General features: G+C 37.3%; 1 protein-coding gene across 6 annotated transcripts in view; it reads right to left on the bottom strand.

Annotated features, from left to right (window-relative positions):
- Nucleotides 1-18,078, bottom strand: part of FNDC3A (fibronectin type III domain containing 3A) — a 173,176-nt gene that overhangs the window by 2,922 nt on the left and 152,176 nt on the right. For all 6 annotated transcript variants that reach the window (XM_060079607.1, XM_060079603.1, XM_060079604.1 and 3 more), the window contains 4 exons: nucleotides 17,736-18,019; nucleotides 17,425-17,637; nucleotides 14,909-15,075; nucleotides 13,379-13,509 (listed from right to left, as the gene is read on the bottom strand). In XM_060079607.1, the coding sequence (XP_059935590.1) occupies nucleotides 13,379-13,509; nucleotides 14,909-15,075; nucleotides 17,425-17,637; nucleotides 17,736-18,019 (795 nt within the window). The remainder of the gene's footprint in view (nucleotides 1-13,378; nucleotides 13,510-14,908; nucleotides 15,076-17,424; nucleotides 17,638-17,735; nucleotides 18,020-18,078) is intronic.

The following is an 18,078-nucleotide window of genomic DNA, read 5'->3' on the forward strand; positions in this document are numbered from 1 at the left end:
GCTAAATGAAACAATAAGTGGAAAAGGAGAGCTCTCTATAGGTGTCTATGGCAAATCATTTTATAAAGTTTAAAAGGAGAGATCACTTAGAATCAAAGAATGGGATTTTAAAAAACAACTCATCTGGCTCATCCCTTAGAAGGGAAATAACAAGAATGGAATTCCATAGATTTTTCAAGACAGTGTGTTAGTGACTGAGAGGATATGTACTGGAACTGGGGTCCAAGCTCTGCTGCACCACTGCACACTCCTCCAGGGCATGACAGTAGTTATCCTGTGTGGTAATTACGAGAATGAAATAAACTAATACTTGGTAAAGCACTTCTTAGCACAGTGCCCAGCATATAGCGAGTGCTCAATATATGGAAGCTATCACTTCCACTACTGCACCCCTTCACTCATTCTCTAAATGAAAAGACCAAGACTCATAGTGATTTCCCAGTTGAGTTTCCCCAGCTAGTTGGTGGGTTATATAAGAGATCAACCAAAACCTGTGGGCTGGCATTCGCTCAAGCAATTTTAGTAGCCTCAGTTGTATCTGTGTTATAAATCTACATTTTATATACTGGTTTGCTTCCAAAGGAGAAAGGTAAGATCTTTCCCTCATTTTTGTGTCTCCAGAACCTAGCATATAATAGGTACTTAATGAAAGGCCACTAAATTAGTACTGACTATGTATACATCAAAATGTATATCAGAAGATACTGAGAAGATATATAGATGAACTTTTATTGAAAAAGTAAGCTTTAAGACAAATCTTAAAAAGCTGAATAAGAATTAGTTCTGAAGATGCATATGAGCATTTCAGGAAGTGAGAATGTAGAAATGATTTATGTCTCAGCGACAGTAAAAGGATGAACTTAAATATATCAGAAGACTATTAGAAAGCAGTGTGAAACAGTATACATACAACGAAGTCAATTTAGTAAAAATAAAAAATATGTATTTGTCTTACGGGTATAATGGGTGATATTTATTTTTGTCTTTAAAATTTTCTTTACTTTCCATTTGTCTCCAAATGAGCGTGGTAATGTGATCAGGAAACAAAAAACACATGGCATGAGGGTGATAGGTGAAGAGATTTGACATTGAAAGGAGGAATATGTTAATACACTAGTTGGAAATTGAAGTTTAATTCTACAGGGGCCACTGTAGTGTGTGATATTTAAACTGTATAAGGAATCCTGATCATAAGGCTGAGAGGGATTGAGGAAGTTGGGCAGGATAAGGGCTCTTGCTGAGTTATGAGGCCCTGGTATAATTTTCGTGGATCACTTAAAAAGTGACTTTTTTTTTTTTGTACGCGGGCCTCTCACTATTGTGGCCTCTCCCGTTGCGGAGCACAGGCTTTGGACACGCAGGCTCAGCGGCCATGGCTCACGGGCCCAGCTGCTCCGCGGCATGTGGGATCTTCCCGGACCAGGGCACGAACCCGTGTCCCCTGCATCAGCAGGCAGACTCTCAACCACTGCGCCACCAGGGAAGCCCCAAAAAGTGACTTTTTATTTTAATAAAAGTTGGCAGGCAGGCAAAAAAAAAAAAAAATCTTCCAAGAGTTTAAAGCTTGGGGACCAAAATGATGTTAGTGTTTATGATTCTGACGAATGAGGAAGAAGTTGGAGAGGAGAGACTGGGAAGGAAGATGATGAGATCATATTTTCAATTTTGTTTTAGATGTTGGGAAGATATCTAAACAGGGAGACATCCTATAGGTAACTGTAGACTCAGGACTGAAGAAAACAGATACATCTGCTAGAGCTGATTTTAAAAGTTTTATAGATCAAAAGTTTTATAGATCTAAGTGTCCATCATCGGATGAATGGATAAAGAAGATGTGGCACATATATACAATGGAATATTACTCAGCCATAAAAAGAAATGAAATTGAGCTATTTGTAATGAGGTGGATGGACGTAGAGTCTGTCATACAGAGTGAAGTAAGTCAGAAAGAGAAAGACAAATACTGTATGCTGACACATATATATGGAATTTAAGAAAAAAATGTCATCAAGAACATAGGGGTAAGACAGGAATAAAGACACAGACCTACTAGAGCATGGACTTGAGATATGGGGAGGGGGAAGGGTAAGCTGTGACAAAGTGAAAGAGCAGCATGGACATATATACACTACCAAACGTAAGGTAGATAGCTAGTGGGAAGCAGCCGCATAGCACAGGGAGATCAGCTCGGTTCTTTGTGACCGCCTGGAGGGGTGGGATAGGGAGGGTGGGAGGGAGACGCAAAAGGGAGGGGATATGGGAACATATGTATATGTATAACTGATTAAATCTGTAAAATAAAAAAATAAAAAAAAAAAGAAGCTAAAAAAAAAATCTTTGGGGTTTCTAACTTCTATCTTCTAATCTTTAACCTTTGGGTTTCAAAATCTGTCTTTTGAAAGGCAGACCATCTCAGCTACTACAAATGGAAAAAAAAAAAAAGTTTTATAGATCTAAGTGAAGCTATTCAAAAAGAGTCTCAAGCTCAAGATAGCTGGGTTAGGCCTTAGAATGAGAAATAAGAATTAAAATGAGTAACACCATTTCCACCACCCCCTTTCATATTGATGAGATAAATTCTGTGACCCTAATAAACAAGAGGGCAAGTAAAAACTCTAATAACTTCATAATGTTTTGGTCCATAGCTACTGCTCATAGATAGTATTACATACAATTAAAACAAAAGAAAAACTAAAATATCGCCTTTATATTTGCTATCAATAACTATCCATTTACTTAGGCAGAATGTGGCAAATATAAATTAATGCGGATTTGTAGTTAAGAGGATGGCAGGTAAGACATTACTGTTTTCACTTTCTTTGCATTTTAACTGAGAAATGCAGACTAAAACTTAAGCTTGGAAAGTTTGTGCATATCTAGCTGGCCAAGAACTTTGAAACAGTACACCACCTGCAACAGAATTTATAGGAAACCTTTATAGAAAGCTTAGAGTTTCATAAATTGGTATTTATCCTTACTTTAGCTTTGTGAATATATCACAGCATGGAGGAAATAACAACTGTGGAATTGGGGCCAATAAGACTGAAATCAGTATTTTACCTATTTATATCTACCTCTATATCTACATTCTAAAAATCTATTTGGTTGGTGAGATTAATTTACCAAGTACCCATACTAAAATTCAAGACAGTCCTTGTTGTTACCTTTTAAGGACAAGTATACATGTTTACTACCAAAGACAACCACTTTTGAAGCTGTCATTATAGAGGAACAAATTCTGTTTAACTATTTCTACTTTCTGTGTACATTACATATCCACAATCTGATCTTACAATGATTAATACAGTCTGTATTATTTATAGCAATTAGTGTAAGACAATGATTTCAGCAATACATTACTATTAGACTGAATGCAGACTTACTCAAAACTTTCCTAAGATTTATTACAGATTTGACTGCATTTAAAAGTAATTACAGTTGACCCTTGGACAACACAGGTTTGAACTGTAAGGGTCCACTTATACACAGATTTTTTTTCAATAAGTACAATCTACAATACTACACAACCAGAGGCTGGCCAAATCCATGAATGTGGAACAGTGAACATGGAGGGCCAACCATAAAGTTCTATGTGGTTTTTCCACTGCACTGGGGGTCAGTGCTCCTAACCCTTGTGGTGTTCAAGGGTCAACTGTATTCATTAAGACAAATAATAATGCATATGTTGTCATATAATTTGGCACATATGGTCACATAGTGTGATCCTTCTGTAACTTATGAATGTATTATTATTTTTTTTGTTTTTTGCGGTATGCGGGCCTCTCACTGTTGTGGCCTCTCCCGTTGCGGAGCACAGGCTCCGGACGCGCAGGCCCAGCGGCCATGGCTCACAGGCCCAGCCGCTCCGCGGCATATGGGATCCTCCCAGACCGGGGCACGAACCCGTATCCCCTGCATCGGCAGGTGGACTCTCAACCACTGCACCACCAGGGAGGCCCATGAATGTATTATTGCAAATAATTATTTCCTAGTGATCAGTAAGTGAAGGGAACAGTAAAAACCCTCAAAAACAACTGAATATGGACAAATAACCACGTAATTCGTCTCTACCATTCTTCCCCTCTATTATTGTTGAGGGAGTTGTAAGTGAACTTGGAGCTTTTAGAGCAATCTTATTTTTATGCAGCCACCATGGCTTTCTTTTTTTTTCTTTTTTTTTTAAAATTAATTAATTAATTAATTTATGGCTGTGTTGGGTCTTCGTTTCTGTGCGAGGGCTTTCTCTAGTTGTGGCAAGCGGGGGCCACTCTTCATCGCGGTGCGCGGGCCTCTTACTATCGCAGCCTCTCTTGTTGCGGAGCACAGGCTCCAGGTGCGCAGGCTCAGTAATTGTGGCTCACGGGCCCAGTTGCTCCGCGGCATGTGGGATCTTCCCAGACCAGGGCTCGAACCCGTGTCCCCTGCATTGGCAGGCGGACTCTCAACCACTGCGCCACCAGGGAAGCCCTAGAGCAATCTTATTTTTGAATTTAATTTTTTTTATACAGCAGGTTCTTATTAGTCATCAGTTTTATACACATCAGTGTATACATGTCAATCCCAATCACCCAATTCATCACACCACCATCCCCACCCCCATGGCTTTCGCCCCTTGGTGTCCATACGTTTGTTCTCTACATCTGTGTCTCAACTTCTGCCCTGCAAACCGGTTCACCTGTACCATTTTTCTAGGTTCCACATACATGCGTTAATATACAATATTTGTTTTTCTCTTTCTGACTTACTTCATTCTATATGACAGTCTCTAGATTTATCCACATCTCTACAAATGACCCAATTTCGTTCCTTTTTATGGCTGAGTAATATTCCATTGCATACATGTACCAAATCTTCTTTATCCATTCGTCTGTCGATGGCATTTAGGTTGCTCCCGTGACCTGGCTGTTGTAAATAGTGCTGCAGTGAACATTGGGGTGCATGTGTCTTTTTGAATTATGGTTTTCTCTGGGTATATGCCCAGTAGTGGGATTGCTGGGTCATATAGTAGTTCTGTTTTTAGTTTTTTAAGGAACCTCCATACTGTTCTCCAAGAGGGTTCCCTTTTCTCCACACCCTCTCCAGCATTTCTTGGTTTGTAGGTTTTCTGTTGATGCCTATTCTAACCAGCGTGAGGTGATACCTCACTGTAGTTTTGATTTGCATTTCTCTAATAATTAGTGATGTTGAGCATCTTTTCATGTGCTTCTTGGCCATCTGTATGCCTTCTTGGGAGAGATGTCCATTTAGTTCTTCTGCCCATATTAGGATTGGGTGTTTGTTTTTTAATATTGAGCTGCATGAGCTGTTTATATACTTTGGAGATTAATCCTTGGTCCGATGATTCGTTTGCAAACATTTTCTCCCATTCTGAGGGTTGTCTTTTCATCTTGTTTATGGTTTCCTTTGCTGTGCAAAGGCTTTGAAGTTTCATTAGGTCCCATTTGTTTATTTTTGTTTTTATTTCCATTACTCTAGGAGGTGGATCAAAAAATAACTTGCTGTGATTTATGTCAAAGAGTGTTCTTCCTATGTTTTCCTCTAAGAGTTTTATAGTGTCCATTCTTATATTCAGGTCTTGAATCCATTTTGAGTTTACTTCTGTGTATGGTGTGAGGGAGTGTTCTAATTTCATTCTTTTACATGTAGCTGTCCAGTTTTCCCAGCACCACTTATTGAAGAGACTGTCTTTTCTCCATTGTATATTCTTGCCTCCTTAGTCATAGATAAGTTGACCATAGGTGCCTGGGTTTATCTCTGGGCTTTCTATCCTGTTCCATTGATGCTTATTTCTGTTTCTCTGCCAGTACCAATATTGTCTTGATTACTGTAGCTTTATAGTATAGTCTGAAGTCAGGGAGTCTGATTCCTCCAGCTCTGTTTTTTTCCCTCAAGACTGCTATGGCTATTCGGGGTTCTTTTGTGTCTCCATACAAATTTTAAGATTTTTTGTTCTAGTTCTGTAAAAAGTGCCATTGGTAATTTGATAGGGATTGCATTGAATCTGTAGATTGCTTTGGGTAGTATAGTTATTTTCACAATATTGATTCTTCCAATCCAAGAACATGGTATATCTCTCCATCTGTTGGTATCATCTTTAATTTCTTTTGACAGTGTCTTATAGTTTTCTGCATACAGGTCTTTTGTCTCCCTAGGTAGGTTTATTCCTAGGTATTTTATTCTTTTTGTTGCAATGGTAAATGGGAGTGCTTCCTTAATTTCTCTTTCAGAGTTTTCATCATTAGCGTATAGGAATGCAAGAGATTTCTGTGCATTAATTTTGTATCCTGCAACTTTACCAAATTCATTGATTAGCTCTAGTAGTTTTCTGGTGGCATCTTTAGGATTCTCTATGTATAGTATCATGTCATCTGCAAACAGTGACAGTTTTACATTTTCTTTTCCATTTTTTTCTTCTCTGATTGCCATGGCTAGGACTTCCAAAACTACGCTGAATGACAGTGGTGAGAGTGGACATCCTTGTCTTGTTCCTGATCTTAGAGGAAATGCTTTCAGTTTTTCACCATTGAGACTGATGTTTGCTGTGGGTTTGTCATATATGGCCTTTATTATGTTGAGGTAGGTTCCCTCTATGCCCACTTTCTGGAGAGTTTTTATCATGAATGGGTATTGAATTCTGTCAAAAGCTTTTTCTGCATCTATTGAGATGATCATATTATGGTTTTTATTCTTCAACTTACTAATATAGTGTATCACATTGATTGATTTGCATATATTGAAGAATCCTTGCATCCCTGGGATAAATCCCACTTGATCATGGTGTAGGATCCTTTTAATGTGTTGTTGGATTCTGTTTGCTAGCAGTTTGTTGAGGATTTTTGCATCTATATTTATGAGCGATATTGGTCTGTAACTTTCTTTTTTTGTAGTATCTTTGTCTGGTTTTGGTATCAGGGTGATGACGGTGGCCTCACAGAATGAGTCTGGGAGTGTTCCCTCCTCTGCAATTTTTTGGAAGAGTTTGAGAAGGATGGGTGTTAGCTCTTCTCTAAATGTTTGGTAGAATTCACCTGTGAAGCCATCTGGCCCTGGACTTTTGTTTGTTGGAAGATTTTTAATCACAGTTTCAATTTCATTACTTGTGATTGGTCTGGTCATATTTTCTATTTCTACCTGGTTCAGTCTTGGAAGGTTATACCTTTCTAAGAATTTGCCCATTTCTTCCAGGTTGTCCACTTCATTGGCATAGAGTGGTTTGTAGTAGTCTCTCAGGATGCTTTGTATTTCTGCGGTGTTTGTTTTAACTTCTCCTTTTCCATTTCTAATTGTATTGATTTGAGTCCTCTCCCTCTTTTTCTTGATGAGTCTGGCTAATGGTTTATCAATTCTGTTTATCTTCTCAAAGAAACAGCTTTTAATTTTATTGATCTTTCCTATTGTTTACTTTGTTTCTATTTCATTTATTTCTGCTCTGATCTTTATGATTTCTTTCCTTTTGCTAACTTTGGGTTTTGTTTGTTCTTCTTTCTCTAGTTCCTTTAGATGTAATGTTAGGTTGTTTGAGATTTTTCTTGTTTCTTGAGGTAGGCTTGTATAGCTGTAAACTTTCCTCTAAGAACTGCTTTTGCTGCATCCCATAGGTTTTGGATCGTTGTGTTTTGTCATTTGTCTCTAGGTATTTTTTGATTCCCTCTGTGATTTCTTCATTGATCTCTTGGTTATTTAGTAATGTACTGTTTAGCCTCCATGTGTTTGTGTTTTTTATGTTTTTTCCCCCTGTAATTGATTTCTAATCTCATAGTGTTGTGGTCAGAAAAGATGCTTGATATGATTTCAATTTTCTTAAATTTACTGAGGCTTGATCTGTGACCCAAGATGTGATCTACCCTGGAGAATGTTCCATGCACACTTGAGAAGAAAGTGTAATCTGCTGTTTTTGGAGTGGAATGTCCTATAAATATCAATTAAATCTGTCTGGTCTATTGTGTCATTTACAGCTTGTGTTTCCTTATTAATTTTCTGTTTGGATGATCTGTCCATTGGTGTAAGTGAGGTGTTAAAGTCCCCCATTATTATTGTGTTACTGTCGATTTCTTCTTTTACAGCTGTTAGCAGTTGCCTTATGTATTCAGGTGATCCTTTGTTGGGCGCATATATATTTATAATTGTTGTATCTTCTCCTTGGATTGATCCCTTGATCATTATGTAGTGTCCTTCCTTGTCTCTTGTAACATTCTTTATTTTAAAGTCTATTTTATCTGATATGAGTATTGCTATTCCAGCTTTCTTTTGATTTCCATTTGCATGGAATATCTTTTTCCATCCCCTCACTTTCAGTGTGAATATGTCCCTAGGTCTGAAGTGGGTCTCTTGTAGACAGCATATATATGGGTCTTGTTTTTATATCCATTCAGCAAGCCTGTGTCTTCTGGTTGGAGCATTTAATCCATTCACGTTTAAGGTGATTATTGATATGTATGTGCCTATTTTCTTAATTGTTTTGGGTTTGTTTTTGTCGGTCCTTTTCTTCTTTTGTGTTTCCCACTTAGAGAAGTTCCTTTAGCATTTGTTGTAGAGCTGGTTTGGTGGTGCTGAATTCTCTTAGCTTTTGCTTGTCTGTAAAGCTTTTGATTTCTCCCTCAAATCTGAATGAGATCCTTGCTGGGTAGAGTAATCTTGGTTGTAGGTTCTTCCCTTTCATCACTTTAAGTATGTCATGCCACTCCCTTCTGGCTTGTGGAGTTTCTGCTGAGAAATCAGCTGTTAACCTTATGGGAGTTCCCTTGTATGTTATTTGTCATTTTTCCCTTGCTGCTTTCAGTGATTTTTCTTTGTCTTTAAATTTTGCCAATTTGATTACTATGTGTCTCGGCATGTTTCTCCTTGGGTTTATCCTGTATGGGACTCGCTGTGCTTCCTGGACCTGGGTGGCTACTTTCTTTCCCATGTTAGAGAAGTTTTTGACTATAATCTCTTCAAATACTTTCTCTGGTCCTTTCTCTCTCTCTTCTTCTTCTGAGACCCCTATAATGAGAATGTAGTTGCATTTAATGTTGTCCCAGAGGTCTCTTAGGCTGTTTTCATTTCTTTTCATTCTTTTTTCTTTATTCTGTTCCACAGCAGTGAATTCCACCATTTTGTCTTCCAGGTCACTTATCCGTTCTTCTGCCTCAGTTATTCTGCTATTGATTCCTTCTAGTGTAGTTTTCATTTCAGTTATTGTATTGTTCATCTGTTTGTTTGTTGTTTAATTCTTCTAGATCTTTGTTAAACATTTCTTGCATCTTCTCGACCTTTGCCTCCATTCTTTTTCCGAGGTCCTGGATCATCTTCACTATCATTATTCTGAATTCTTTTTCTGCAAGGTTGCCTATCTCCACTTCATTTAGTTGTTTTTCTGGGGTTTTATCATGTTCCTTCATCTGGTACATAGCCCTCTGCCTTTTCATCTCGTCTGTCTTTCTGTGAATGTGGTTTTTGTTCCATAGGCTCTGCAGGATTGTAGTTCTTCTTGCTTCTGCTGTCTGTCCTCTGGTGGATGAGGCTATCTCTAGAGCAATTCTGAAATTTACTGTGCTTAAGCACCACTTGGAACTTAAAAACAAAGAAACAAAACCAGCGAAAGAAAAACAGAATTGTGGTTTCCACTCCTAGACATTCAGGTTTATTTCGTCTGCAGGCCACTCTGAGGAGCAACTGTTTTTGAGAATCTGAAGTTCAGAAGTTTAAGAAAGGAAGAAATTGTATAGAATCCAACAGGCCACAGTCCCAGCAATCGTTCTCCTACATTGACAACAATACCCTAATTTTGGATGGGGTATCCAAAGTACAGCCCATGTCCTAGGAGAAGCTGGCTGAGGCTTAACTCCAGAGGTGGGCCCTGGCTGGCTTAAGCCCTGGCACAGTCACTGCTTCAGGGATGGCTTTGTAACCCAAGTGCTATCTTTTCCCTGAATGTGAATAAGAAAGTGTAAGTTCCCCATGGCAGGCACTGAACACTGAGAGAAACTTTGTCCCTGATGACTTCATTAAGCTTCTCCATCAACCTGCCTACCTACAGGCTTCTCCCTAAGAGGATTTATACTTTATAAGCCAATTTGAAATTTTTTAAAAATTAATTAATTAATTTTTAAAGTTATTTTTGGCTGCGTTGGGTCTTTGTTGCTGCACGCGGGCTTTCTTTTTTCTAGTTGCGGCGAGCGGGGTTACTCTTCCTTGTGGTGCACAGGCCTCTCATTGTGGTGGCTTCTCTTGTTGTGGAGCACGGGCTCTAGGCACGTGGGCTTCATTAGTTGTGGCATGTGGGCTCAGTAGTTGTGGCTCACGGACTCTAGTGCGCAGGCTCAGTAGTTGTGGTGCACAGGCTTGGTTGCTCTGCGGTGTGTGGGATCTTCCCTGACCAGGGCTCGAACCCGTGTCCCCTGTATTGGCAGGCGGATTCTTAGCCATTGTTCCACCAGGGAAGCCCCTATAAGCCAATTTGAATTAATTTTTCTGGTAGTTGTAACATTAATGAGCTTGGACACAAGAACTCTCTTAGGTACAGACTCCCAGATGGTGCTTATCTGCTTTGACGGTGGTTCTACTGTCCCCCAATATGTTCACTTCACCCTGTTATACCACTTGAAATGCTGCTTTTGGTTTAAAAGCACTTGCTTTAAAAAATGTATACACTTCTGGGAAGATTAAAGAGCCAGCAGACACTCGACTTTTGACATGAATTTTCCCAAGGAAAGAGTCTTTCTCCTAATGGCAATAAGGTCAGTTATACTGTGTATATGAGAATTATGATGTATGTGAGAGAGGGAGGCAAGAGTCAGAGGAAGAGTGTAATTTTAGAGAACAGGGCCAAGCCTCGGGGAGGTGCTACAGAGCAGGGCACAGAGCAGCAAGAAGGCAGCAAGAGTTTGGTGAAAGCCACTGACTGATCAAAGAGGGATGAAGAAAGGGAAGAATGTAAAGAAATCAATATGTTTCTAAGTTTGGCCCAGGGTCATAAGTACTGGCTGCTGCTAGGCTAATTTGCTTCCAGGTCCCCAAACCCAGCAATACTACAGGTTAAACAGGTTTTAATAGGCTAGCCTAGAAACTCAACCACCAAATTATGAATAATAATCCTCTTCTTAAAAACATCAACAGTTCCTACTGCTGTAGAATGAAGACCCACTAAGACTTGGCCTCCTCCACTACACACTCCAATCTTTTTTTTTTAGCTTTATTTTTTATTAGTAATCTATTTTATACATATTAGTGTATATACGTCAATCCCAATCTCCCAGTTCATCCCACCAGCATACCCCCCGCTTTCCCCCATTGTACACACTCCATTCTTGAGCCTTACTCAAGTCATACTTGAGAGTTCATGGTTCCTCCTAAGCTCATCAGCCCCCCAAAAAGACTCCCTTTAATGATAATCCTTTTGGAAAACATTCCAAAGTCCAGCTGGAAAAAAAATCATTCCTTTTAATAAAATATGTTTTATCTTTATCATGACCTTTTATTTGTTTGCTTACATAGAATGTCATGATTACAAAATTTCTGCTTGCTTACTAACGTCTAATAAACAGCTTTCTTGAAATCAGAACAGTAACTTATTAATAATATAGCCCCCTCAAATTCTTTATATGTAGTATTTAATACATGTGTGTTGAATAGCAAGTCAATTTTAAGTAATATATTAAAATCCCATGAATGAGATTGAACTCTTAAAAAAATGACCTTCAAACTTTTGGAATACAACTTGCCAATAAATCATAAAATTTTATAAACATTTAAGAGATTTAGATGAGCATATATATGATGAAGTTCTAAGGAAATCAGTATTTTAAGTTTTACAGTATGCTTACAATCTAAAGTAAAATTGGTGATAGGGTTAATTTAGCTTTTAAGTTAAATTAGAATTAGCACTGTTGTTTCATGTAGTGATATATTTATTAAAATTCATATACTACTCAAATGTGGGGTCCCTATTTCCTTTGAACATGTAATGAAATTACATTTTCTTTAATATTAATTTTGTTTCCTCCTTGGAAGGAAACCTGCTTATCTGTAAATCATATTCAAATCTAATTATCATGTCAATTTGCAGATGGCTTAATAAAGAAAAACAATCACATGCCAAATTTAGTCCGACTCTTTGGGGCCTTTTGTAATTTCGGTTAAGAAATTATGCTTCCATATTTAGCAAAACTTGAAAGGAAAAAATTATACCTTATTGAAAGGTATTCTATTATTAATAGTTATAACAGCATGAGTGAAATAAAACAGATGACTGATTTTTTAATAGTGAGAAAAGAAAATACAAAATAAGAAACTAAAATGAAAACAACCCAGCTTAAAAGCCCTCAAAATCAAGAAGGGTAACAGCAAAAAGGAACAAGCAGATGAAATGCTTACAGAAATAAGGCTTTTGAGTTGCATAAAAACTTCTTTATAAAAGTCATAATGACACTGACAGCTGCCCACTTCATCGGCTATTCACTGTTTATCAGGAACCTATCTTTGAAATTTTACCAGGAAGGTGATACTTCCTCTAGGCTTCCATAATAACTGTGTCTATTGTCATATTTACAACACTGCATTATAACTATGACTATTACTAATACTGTAAAAGCCTCTTCAATGTTGTCTCTGCATCTGTCCTCATCCTACTCTGGTCACAATGATCTTGTGTCTGATCATGTGCCTACTCAGGTCAAAATCCTCCACTGGCTTCTCATTTTACATGGAGTAAAAGTCTATGACCTATAATGCCCTACATGATCTCCATGCCTGCTCATAGACCCCCTACCATTAAAGCCCTGACTTCATTTATTATTCCTCCCTTTGCTCATGCTGCCCCAGCCATAGTGGCCTTCGTCTTGTACAGCAAATTTAACAAGCATGCTCCTGCCTCAGGGCCTTTGCATCTACTGTTTCTGCTTCTTGAAACACTTCTCCCCATATTCACTTCCTTTGGGTCTCTGTTCAAATGTCACCTGACTGCCCTATATAAAATAGCACTAGCTGTCCCTCGCCCTAGTACTCCCTAATCCTTTTATCCAGTTTTATTTTTTCTCCATTGTGCTATCACTATCTAACATATGATATACTGATGTGTCTATCTGCTTTTAGAATCTCTTTTTCTACTAGAATGTAAGCTGCACAGAGGCAGGGACTTTTTGTTCACTTGTATCCTGAGTGCCTGGCACAGAGTTCAATAAATACCTGTCAAATGAACGAATACTCTGTTTAAGTGCAGTTCACACCCAAAAGATTTTGAATCCTGATATACTGTGTAGTTACTCATCTTTGGAACATAGTAAGCACTGAACAAATGTTTTTGAATTAGGATGATAAAGGTAGTCAAATCCTGCATTGAAAATACATAAAAATGAAAAAGGTGAAAGTGTGTATCTATAGAATTATATTTGGCACATACCTGTTTGAATTCTGAATCTTTTCCCACCATATTAACTTGAAGACTGTAAATAACTGGATCACCTTTCATTGGCTGTAAACACTCCCATGTAATTTCACAAATGTGATCATTTACTTTCTCTATTTTGGGGGCTGTAGAGAACAAATATAAATAAAATCTGCTCTACTTGATTTTTAACGTGGCACATCACACAGACACTTGTTTCAGTCAAAATCAACAGACTTTAAAACATAGTTACAAACTTGAAATAAATATCAGTGAATTTTTGAAATTTGCAGAGAAATGGTCAATGGCTAACTCTTACCATCTCAAGGCCATATAATCTACAGGCACTCCAATGGCCAGACTGGTTAAAAGTTCTGTAAGATAAGTAATATTTTCCCTGAGCTAAAAAAAGCCAATGGCAGTTCTACAGCATCTTTTATGGTACTTCAAAGAGCATAACTAGAACATGATATTTTATAATTTAAGAAATCTTCTAAGAGAGTGAGTTGAAAAATACACCTAGCTGCCTGACCACATATATGACTGCCTTACTCAATAGTGGGGTACAAAGGTGTTAAAATCAGCAATCTTCTTAAGGTAAAGAGACACTAAACCAGATGAGGGAACAGAAAAATAACTCAGTGAAATCCATCAGCATTATTAGAAAGACTGTTCAAAGAACAGTCTTGCTAACTATGGATCTGCTTAACAAATGATACATTCAAGTATATGACCCAGGACACTGTACTAGAAATCTTTGTGATTTGTCCTCAGAGGGTGAGGAATTTTAGTATTTTTTACTTTCCAGGGTCATTTTAAAGTAAGAACCCTGCTGAAATTAATTTTAAATAAATAATATATACACAAATGTGTGTGTATGTAAATTTGATTTAAAAATTCAAGTTTACTAAGTATTTATTTATGTTTTGCTAAACAGTGACCTGGCTCTCTCCCTGAAATCCAAACGAATGAAAACAGCAATGACTCAAAACAACCAGAATTGTGATTTTTTTCTTTAAGTAAAAATAGTGGAAACAGCAAACGACCCTATTAGAAAACTAGCCTACTTATTCAATTTAGTACTTTTATGTTTATTAAAAAGATCAGTGACAAAAACCAGCACTTGTCTGATTATCAATATGCCAGATAAAATAGCTTTTATTATTAAGTGCAAGTCCCAGTAGGTAGGCTTGTCTAATTTCCTTCTTATAATTTAGATGTTGGACACATCCTGGATGATAATTTTTTTTTTTTTTTTTTGCGGTACGCGGGCCTCTCACTGTTGTGGCCTCTCCCGTTGCGGAGCACAGGCTCCAGACGTGCATGCTCAGCGGCCATGGCTCACGGGCCCAGCCGCTCTGCGGCATGTGGGACCTTCCTGGACCGGGGCACGAACCCGTGTCCCCTGCATCGGCAGGCGGACTCTCAACCACTGCGCCACCAGGGAAGCCCCCTGGATGATAAATTTTAATAGTACAAAAGTACTTTATGAAAAGTGCATTTAATTTATTATTAAAGAAAATAACTTGAGGATGTATAACTTACCTTTCAGGGCAGCTGGGACAGATTTTGGAGTAGTGAAAATATATTCTTGGGAAAGAGGACCTTCCCCTGCTTCATTACAAGCTTGAATACAGAATTTATAAGATGTCGACTCATTAAGTCTTTGTACTTTGTATGTATGGCATGGACCTCTGTACAGGGATATAAACCTAAAATGGAAATGACTCCTATGAAAAATAAACCTTGACTACCTTATGAAAAAAGTTTAAAAACCACTAAAAAAAATACAGTTCGGACATTATTTAGGAGTAATAAGTTACTCCTAGAATTTAATGCCAGGAATGGTTTGTCACACAATAAATCTGTGTTTTTTCGGCAGATAATGAAAATCACAGAATTAGTAAATTTCCCAATTTGACATGGTTTCCTGAAAATTTATTGCTAAATTTTTCTCTTCAGGCTTCTGGTATAAGCTTTGTTTCTGACTGCTGTTTTTTAATGTTCACATTTTAAAGGATACTCAGTACATCACAATTTTCATTATAAATTATTTCTAACTAGAGTCATAGGCATACAATTTGTTGCATAAAAAAGAGAATTCCCTTTCCCAGGCATAATTTTAATTGATTTGGTGAAGTTTTCTTAAGATTTACATAACAGTATGAGATAATATATAATTTCCCATAAATTATCCACTTGAACTGTTCAATGGAAAGTTTAACATCATATATGTTATCCGTATGCTGAATGTTCCCCAAATTTTTGATTGGCTATTTTAAGAATTTTCAGAAACTGAGGAATGAATAATGAATACTCATATAGTTCTAACAGTCTGAAAACTGTAGTTAGATTAAAAATGAAGAAATATTTAATGATCTTTAGTAAGAGTATTTCCAAGAAGCAGTAATTACATAAGCCTTGCCTTTTGAATCTCCAATTTTTTAAATGATAGGAAAACAACCAGTGGCAAAACCACTGTCGAAAAAAGCTGAACGATGATAAACCTGTCAGGGAACAGCTGAGGTAGCATTCTGACATGATCCCACAGCAAGTGTAAAGAGTTGTGAAAAGTCAAAAGAAAGTAACTAAAGATATTAAATTGATTTAATGCATTAAGTTTATATGGTAAGTTTACAATATCATAAAATGTTTTAATTTATTTATTTTCCACAGCCAAAGACCATAAGCCATACCCCATACCCTACAACAATTCTCTAGATGCTAGCTAAATATTAATTACTGCTAAAGTTCTAAAATAAGAATATAAACTAATATAATCTATACTTAATAGAATCTTTGTTCTATTATCTTTCAACCAAACACCAATTAAACCTGTTTCCAGTAAACCTTCTTGCACTACCCCAAATGTAAATGCTAGAAAGGGGATAAAAATAACTTAAAGAATTAATTCACCTAACAGTAACAACATATATTAAAGGTAAATGGCTATACCAAAAACCTGTGGCAAGGCAAAGAATTTCCTTCTAGAGATAAGCCTACAAACAGTACATAAAATTCTGCCAAGAGCAAAGGCGAACATTCATAGAGGCACAGATTTCAGGAAATGATCAATACTATTTGCTCTGTGTAATGCTCTTACTGTTGATACAGTATGTTTAATTCTGTATGCTATTTTAAATGTGTAAGTACTTCTGATAGAGAGTACTTATATACAAGTACCTTGAATATTCCATTATTGAATACTTGGCTAAGATACAAACCCAACACAAAAAACAAAGTAATCTTGGGAAATACTGTCCCTGGTACTCTGAATCTATCAGACATACAAGTTATTTCTAATAAATTGAGTGAAAAAGCAAACAAACAAAAAAGAAAAACCAACAACAAAAAAACCAAATTCTTAAAAGATTAGAGTAACAGCTGCGAAAGATATATGGCATTGTTTATTTTGGATATAATATCAATAAATTACCCCAGACTGGAATTTGAATAATTTACACCACAGTTATTTTGAGTAACACTATAATTCAAATGCATGATTTAGTGGGGTATGGCATGGATGTAACGAGACTGTAAAGGATGGTAGCACAGAGAAGAACCTGAGTAGCCAGGGGACTGGACTATTTATTCAGAGAGTCTAAGATCTGATGGTGAGGAAGTAAACTACTGCATTCACTTAGTGTGCAGGCCCTGTGAGGGTGTGGAGGAGGGTGAGATATAATCCCTGCCTTCAAGGATCTCAAAGGCCTTAAGCCAATCAATGATTTACTGTAAAAACTGCCTCTTGCTGGAAATAAGCACTGAAGAGATTATTTTGCAGCACAGATTACGTTTCTTTTACTAGCTTGAAGAGAGGAAATGGGTAAGAGATGAGAGCCAAATAATAGTTCCCCTAATTTTTTCTCTCTTGCATCACCCTCACAGTTATAAACAGAAAAACTTCATTATGTCTTCTGATGTTTCAAAAATGGCATACTTAAAAATTATTTTTTATGAGACTTCTAACTCTGTTTTTTAAAACTTTATTTCTATTGTTAAAAAAATTTATGTACTTAAGACCTGAGAAACTATATAAAGAAACAATTAGACACACCTACCTTCCATTCTTATCCTCCATCTGAAGGTGGTACTGAACAGAATCTGTCGACAATGTCTTTGGGGTTCCTTCTCCCCACTTCAGTTTAAGGTTCTGGTGGCTGAAGGCAACACATTCCAGACGAGGTGGATCAGGAGGGAGGGGTTTAGTTTTTAATTTTATCATGTGGCTGAAAGGACCAGCTCCAAGGCTATTCAAGGCTTGAATTCGTATTCTAAGTGCCATATTAAAAAAAAAAGTTTAGTTTATGATTATTCTATTTAATGTGTCCCTCTGGTCTAGGCAAAAATTAACATAGTTTTTACTGTGTACCTGTATGTTGTATCTGGTTGCAAATTGTCTAGAATGTAGCTTGTAACCTTTCCCACAGTCAAGGGCTGTTTATCTCCAAAGTCTATGCTGTAGGCAAGGATTTCTGAACCATGATCACAAGGCTTTTCCCAGCTTACTGCAAGGCATGTAGACGGTGAATAATTGGGATTTTCTATATCATCATCACTTACTTCTTGAAGACAAGTCACAATACCAGGAACTGATGGTGGAGTCACACAGGCTACTACTTCACTGAAAGGGCCTGCACCCACAATACTCAGAGCCTACAAATTAACAGAGCCCAAAAGGTAAAGACGTGATCATGAAAATGCTCACAAGACGC

This window comes from Mesoplodon densirostris, chromosome 17 (genome assembly GCF_025265405.1).
Source record: "Mesoplodon densirostris isolate mMesDen1 chromosome 17, mMesDen1 primary haplotype, whole genome shotgun sequence".
In the NCBI taxonomy this organism is placed as follows: Eukaryota; Metazoa; Chordata; class Mammalia; order Artiodactyla; family Ziphiidae; genus Mesoplodon; species Mesoplodon densirostris.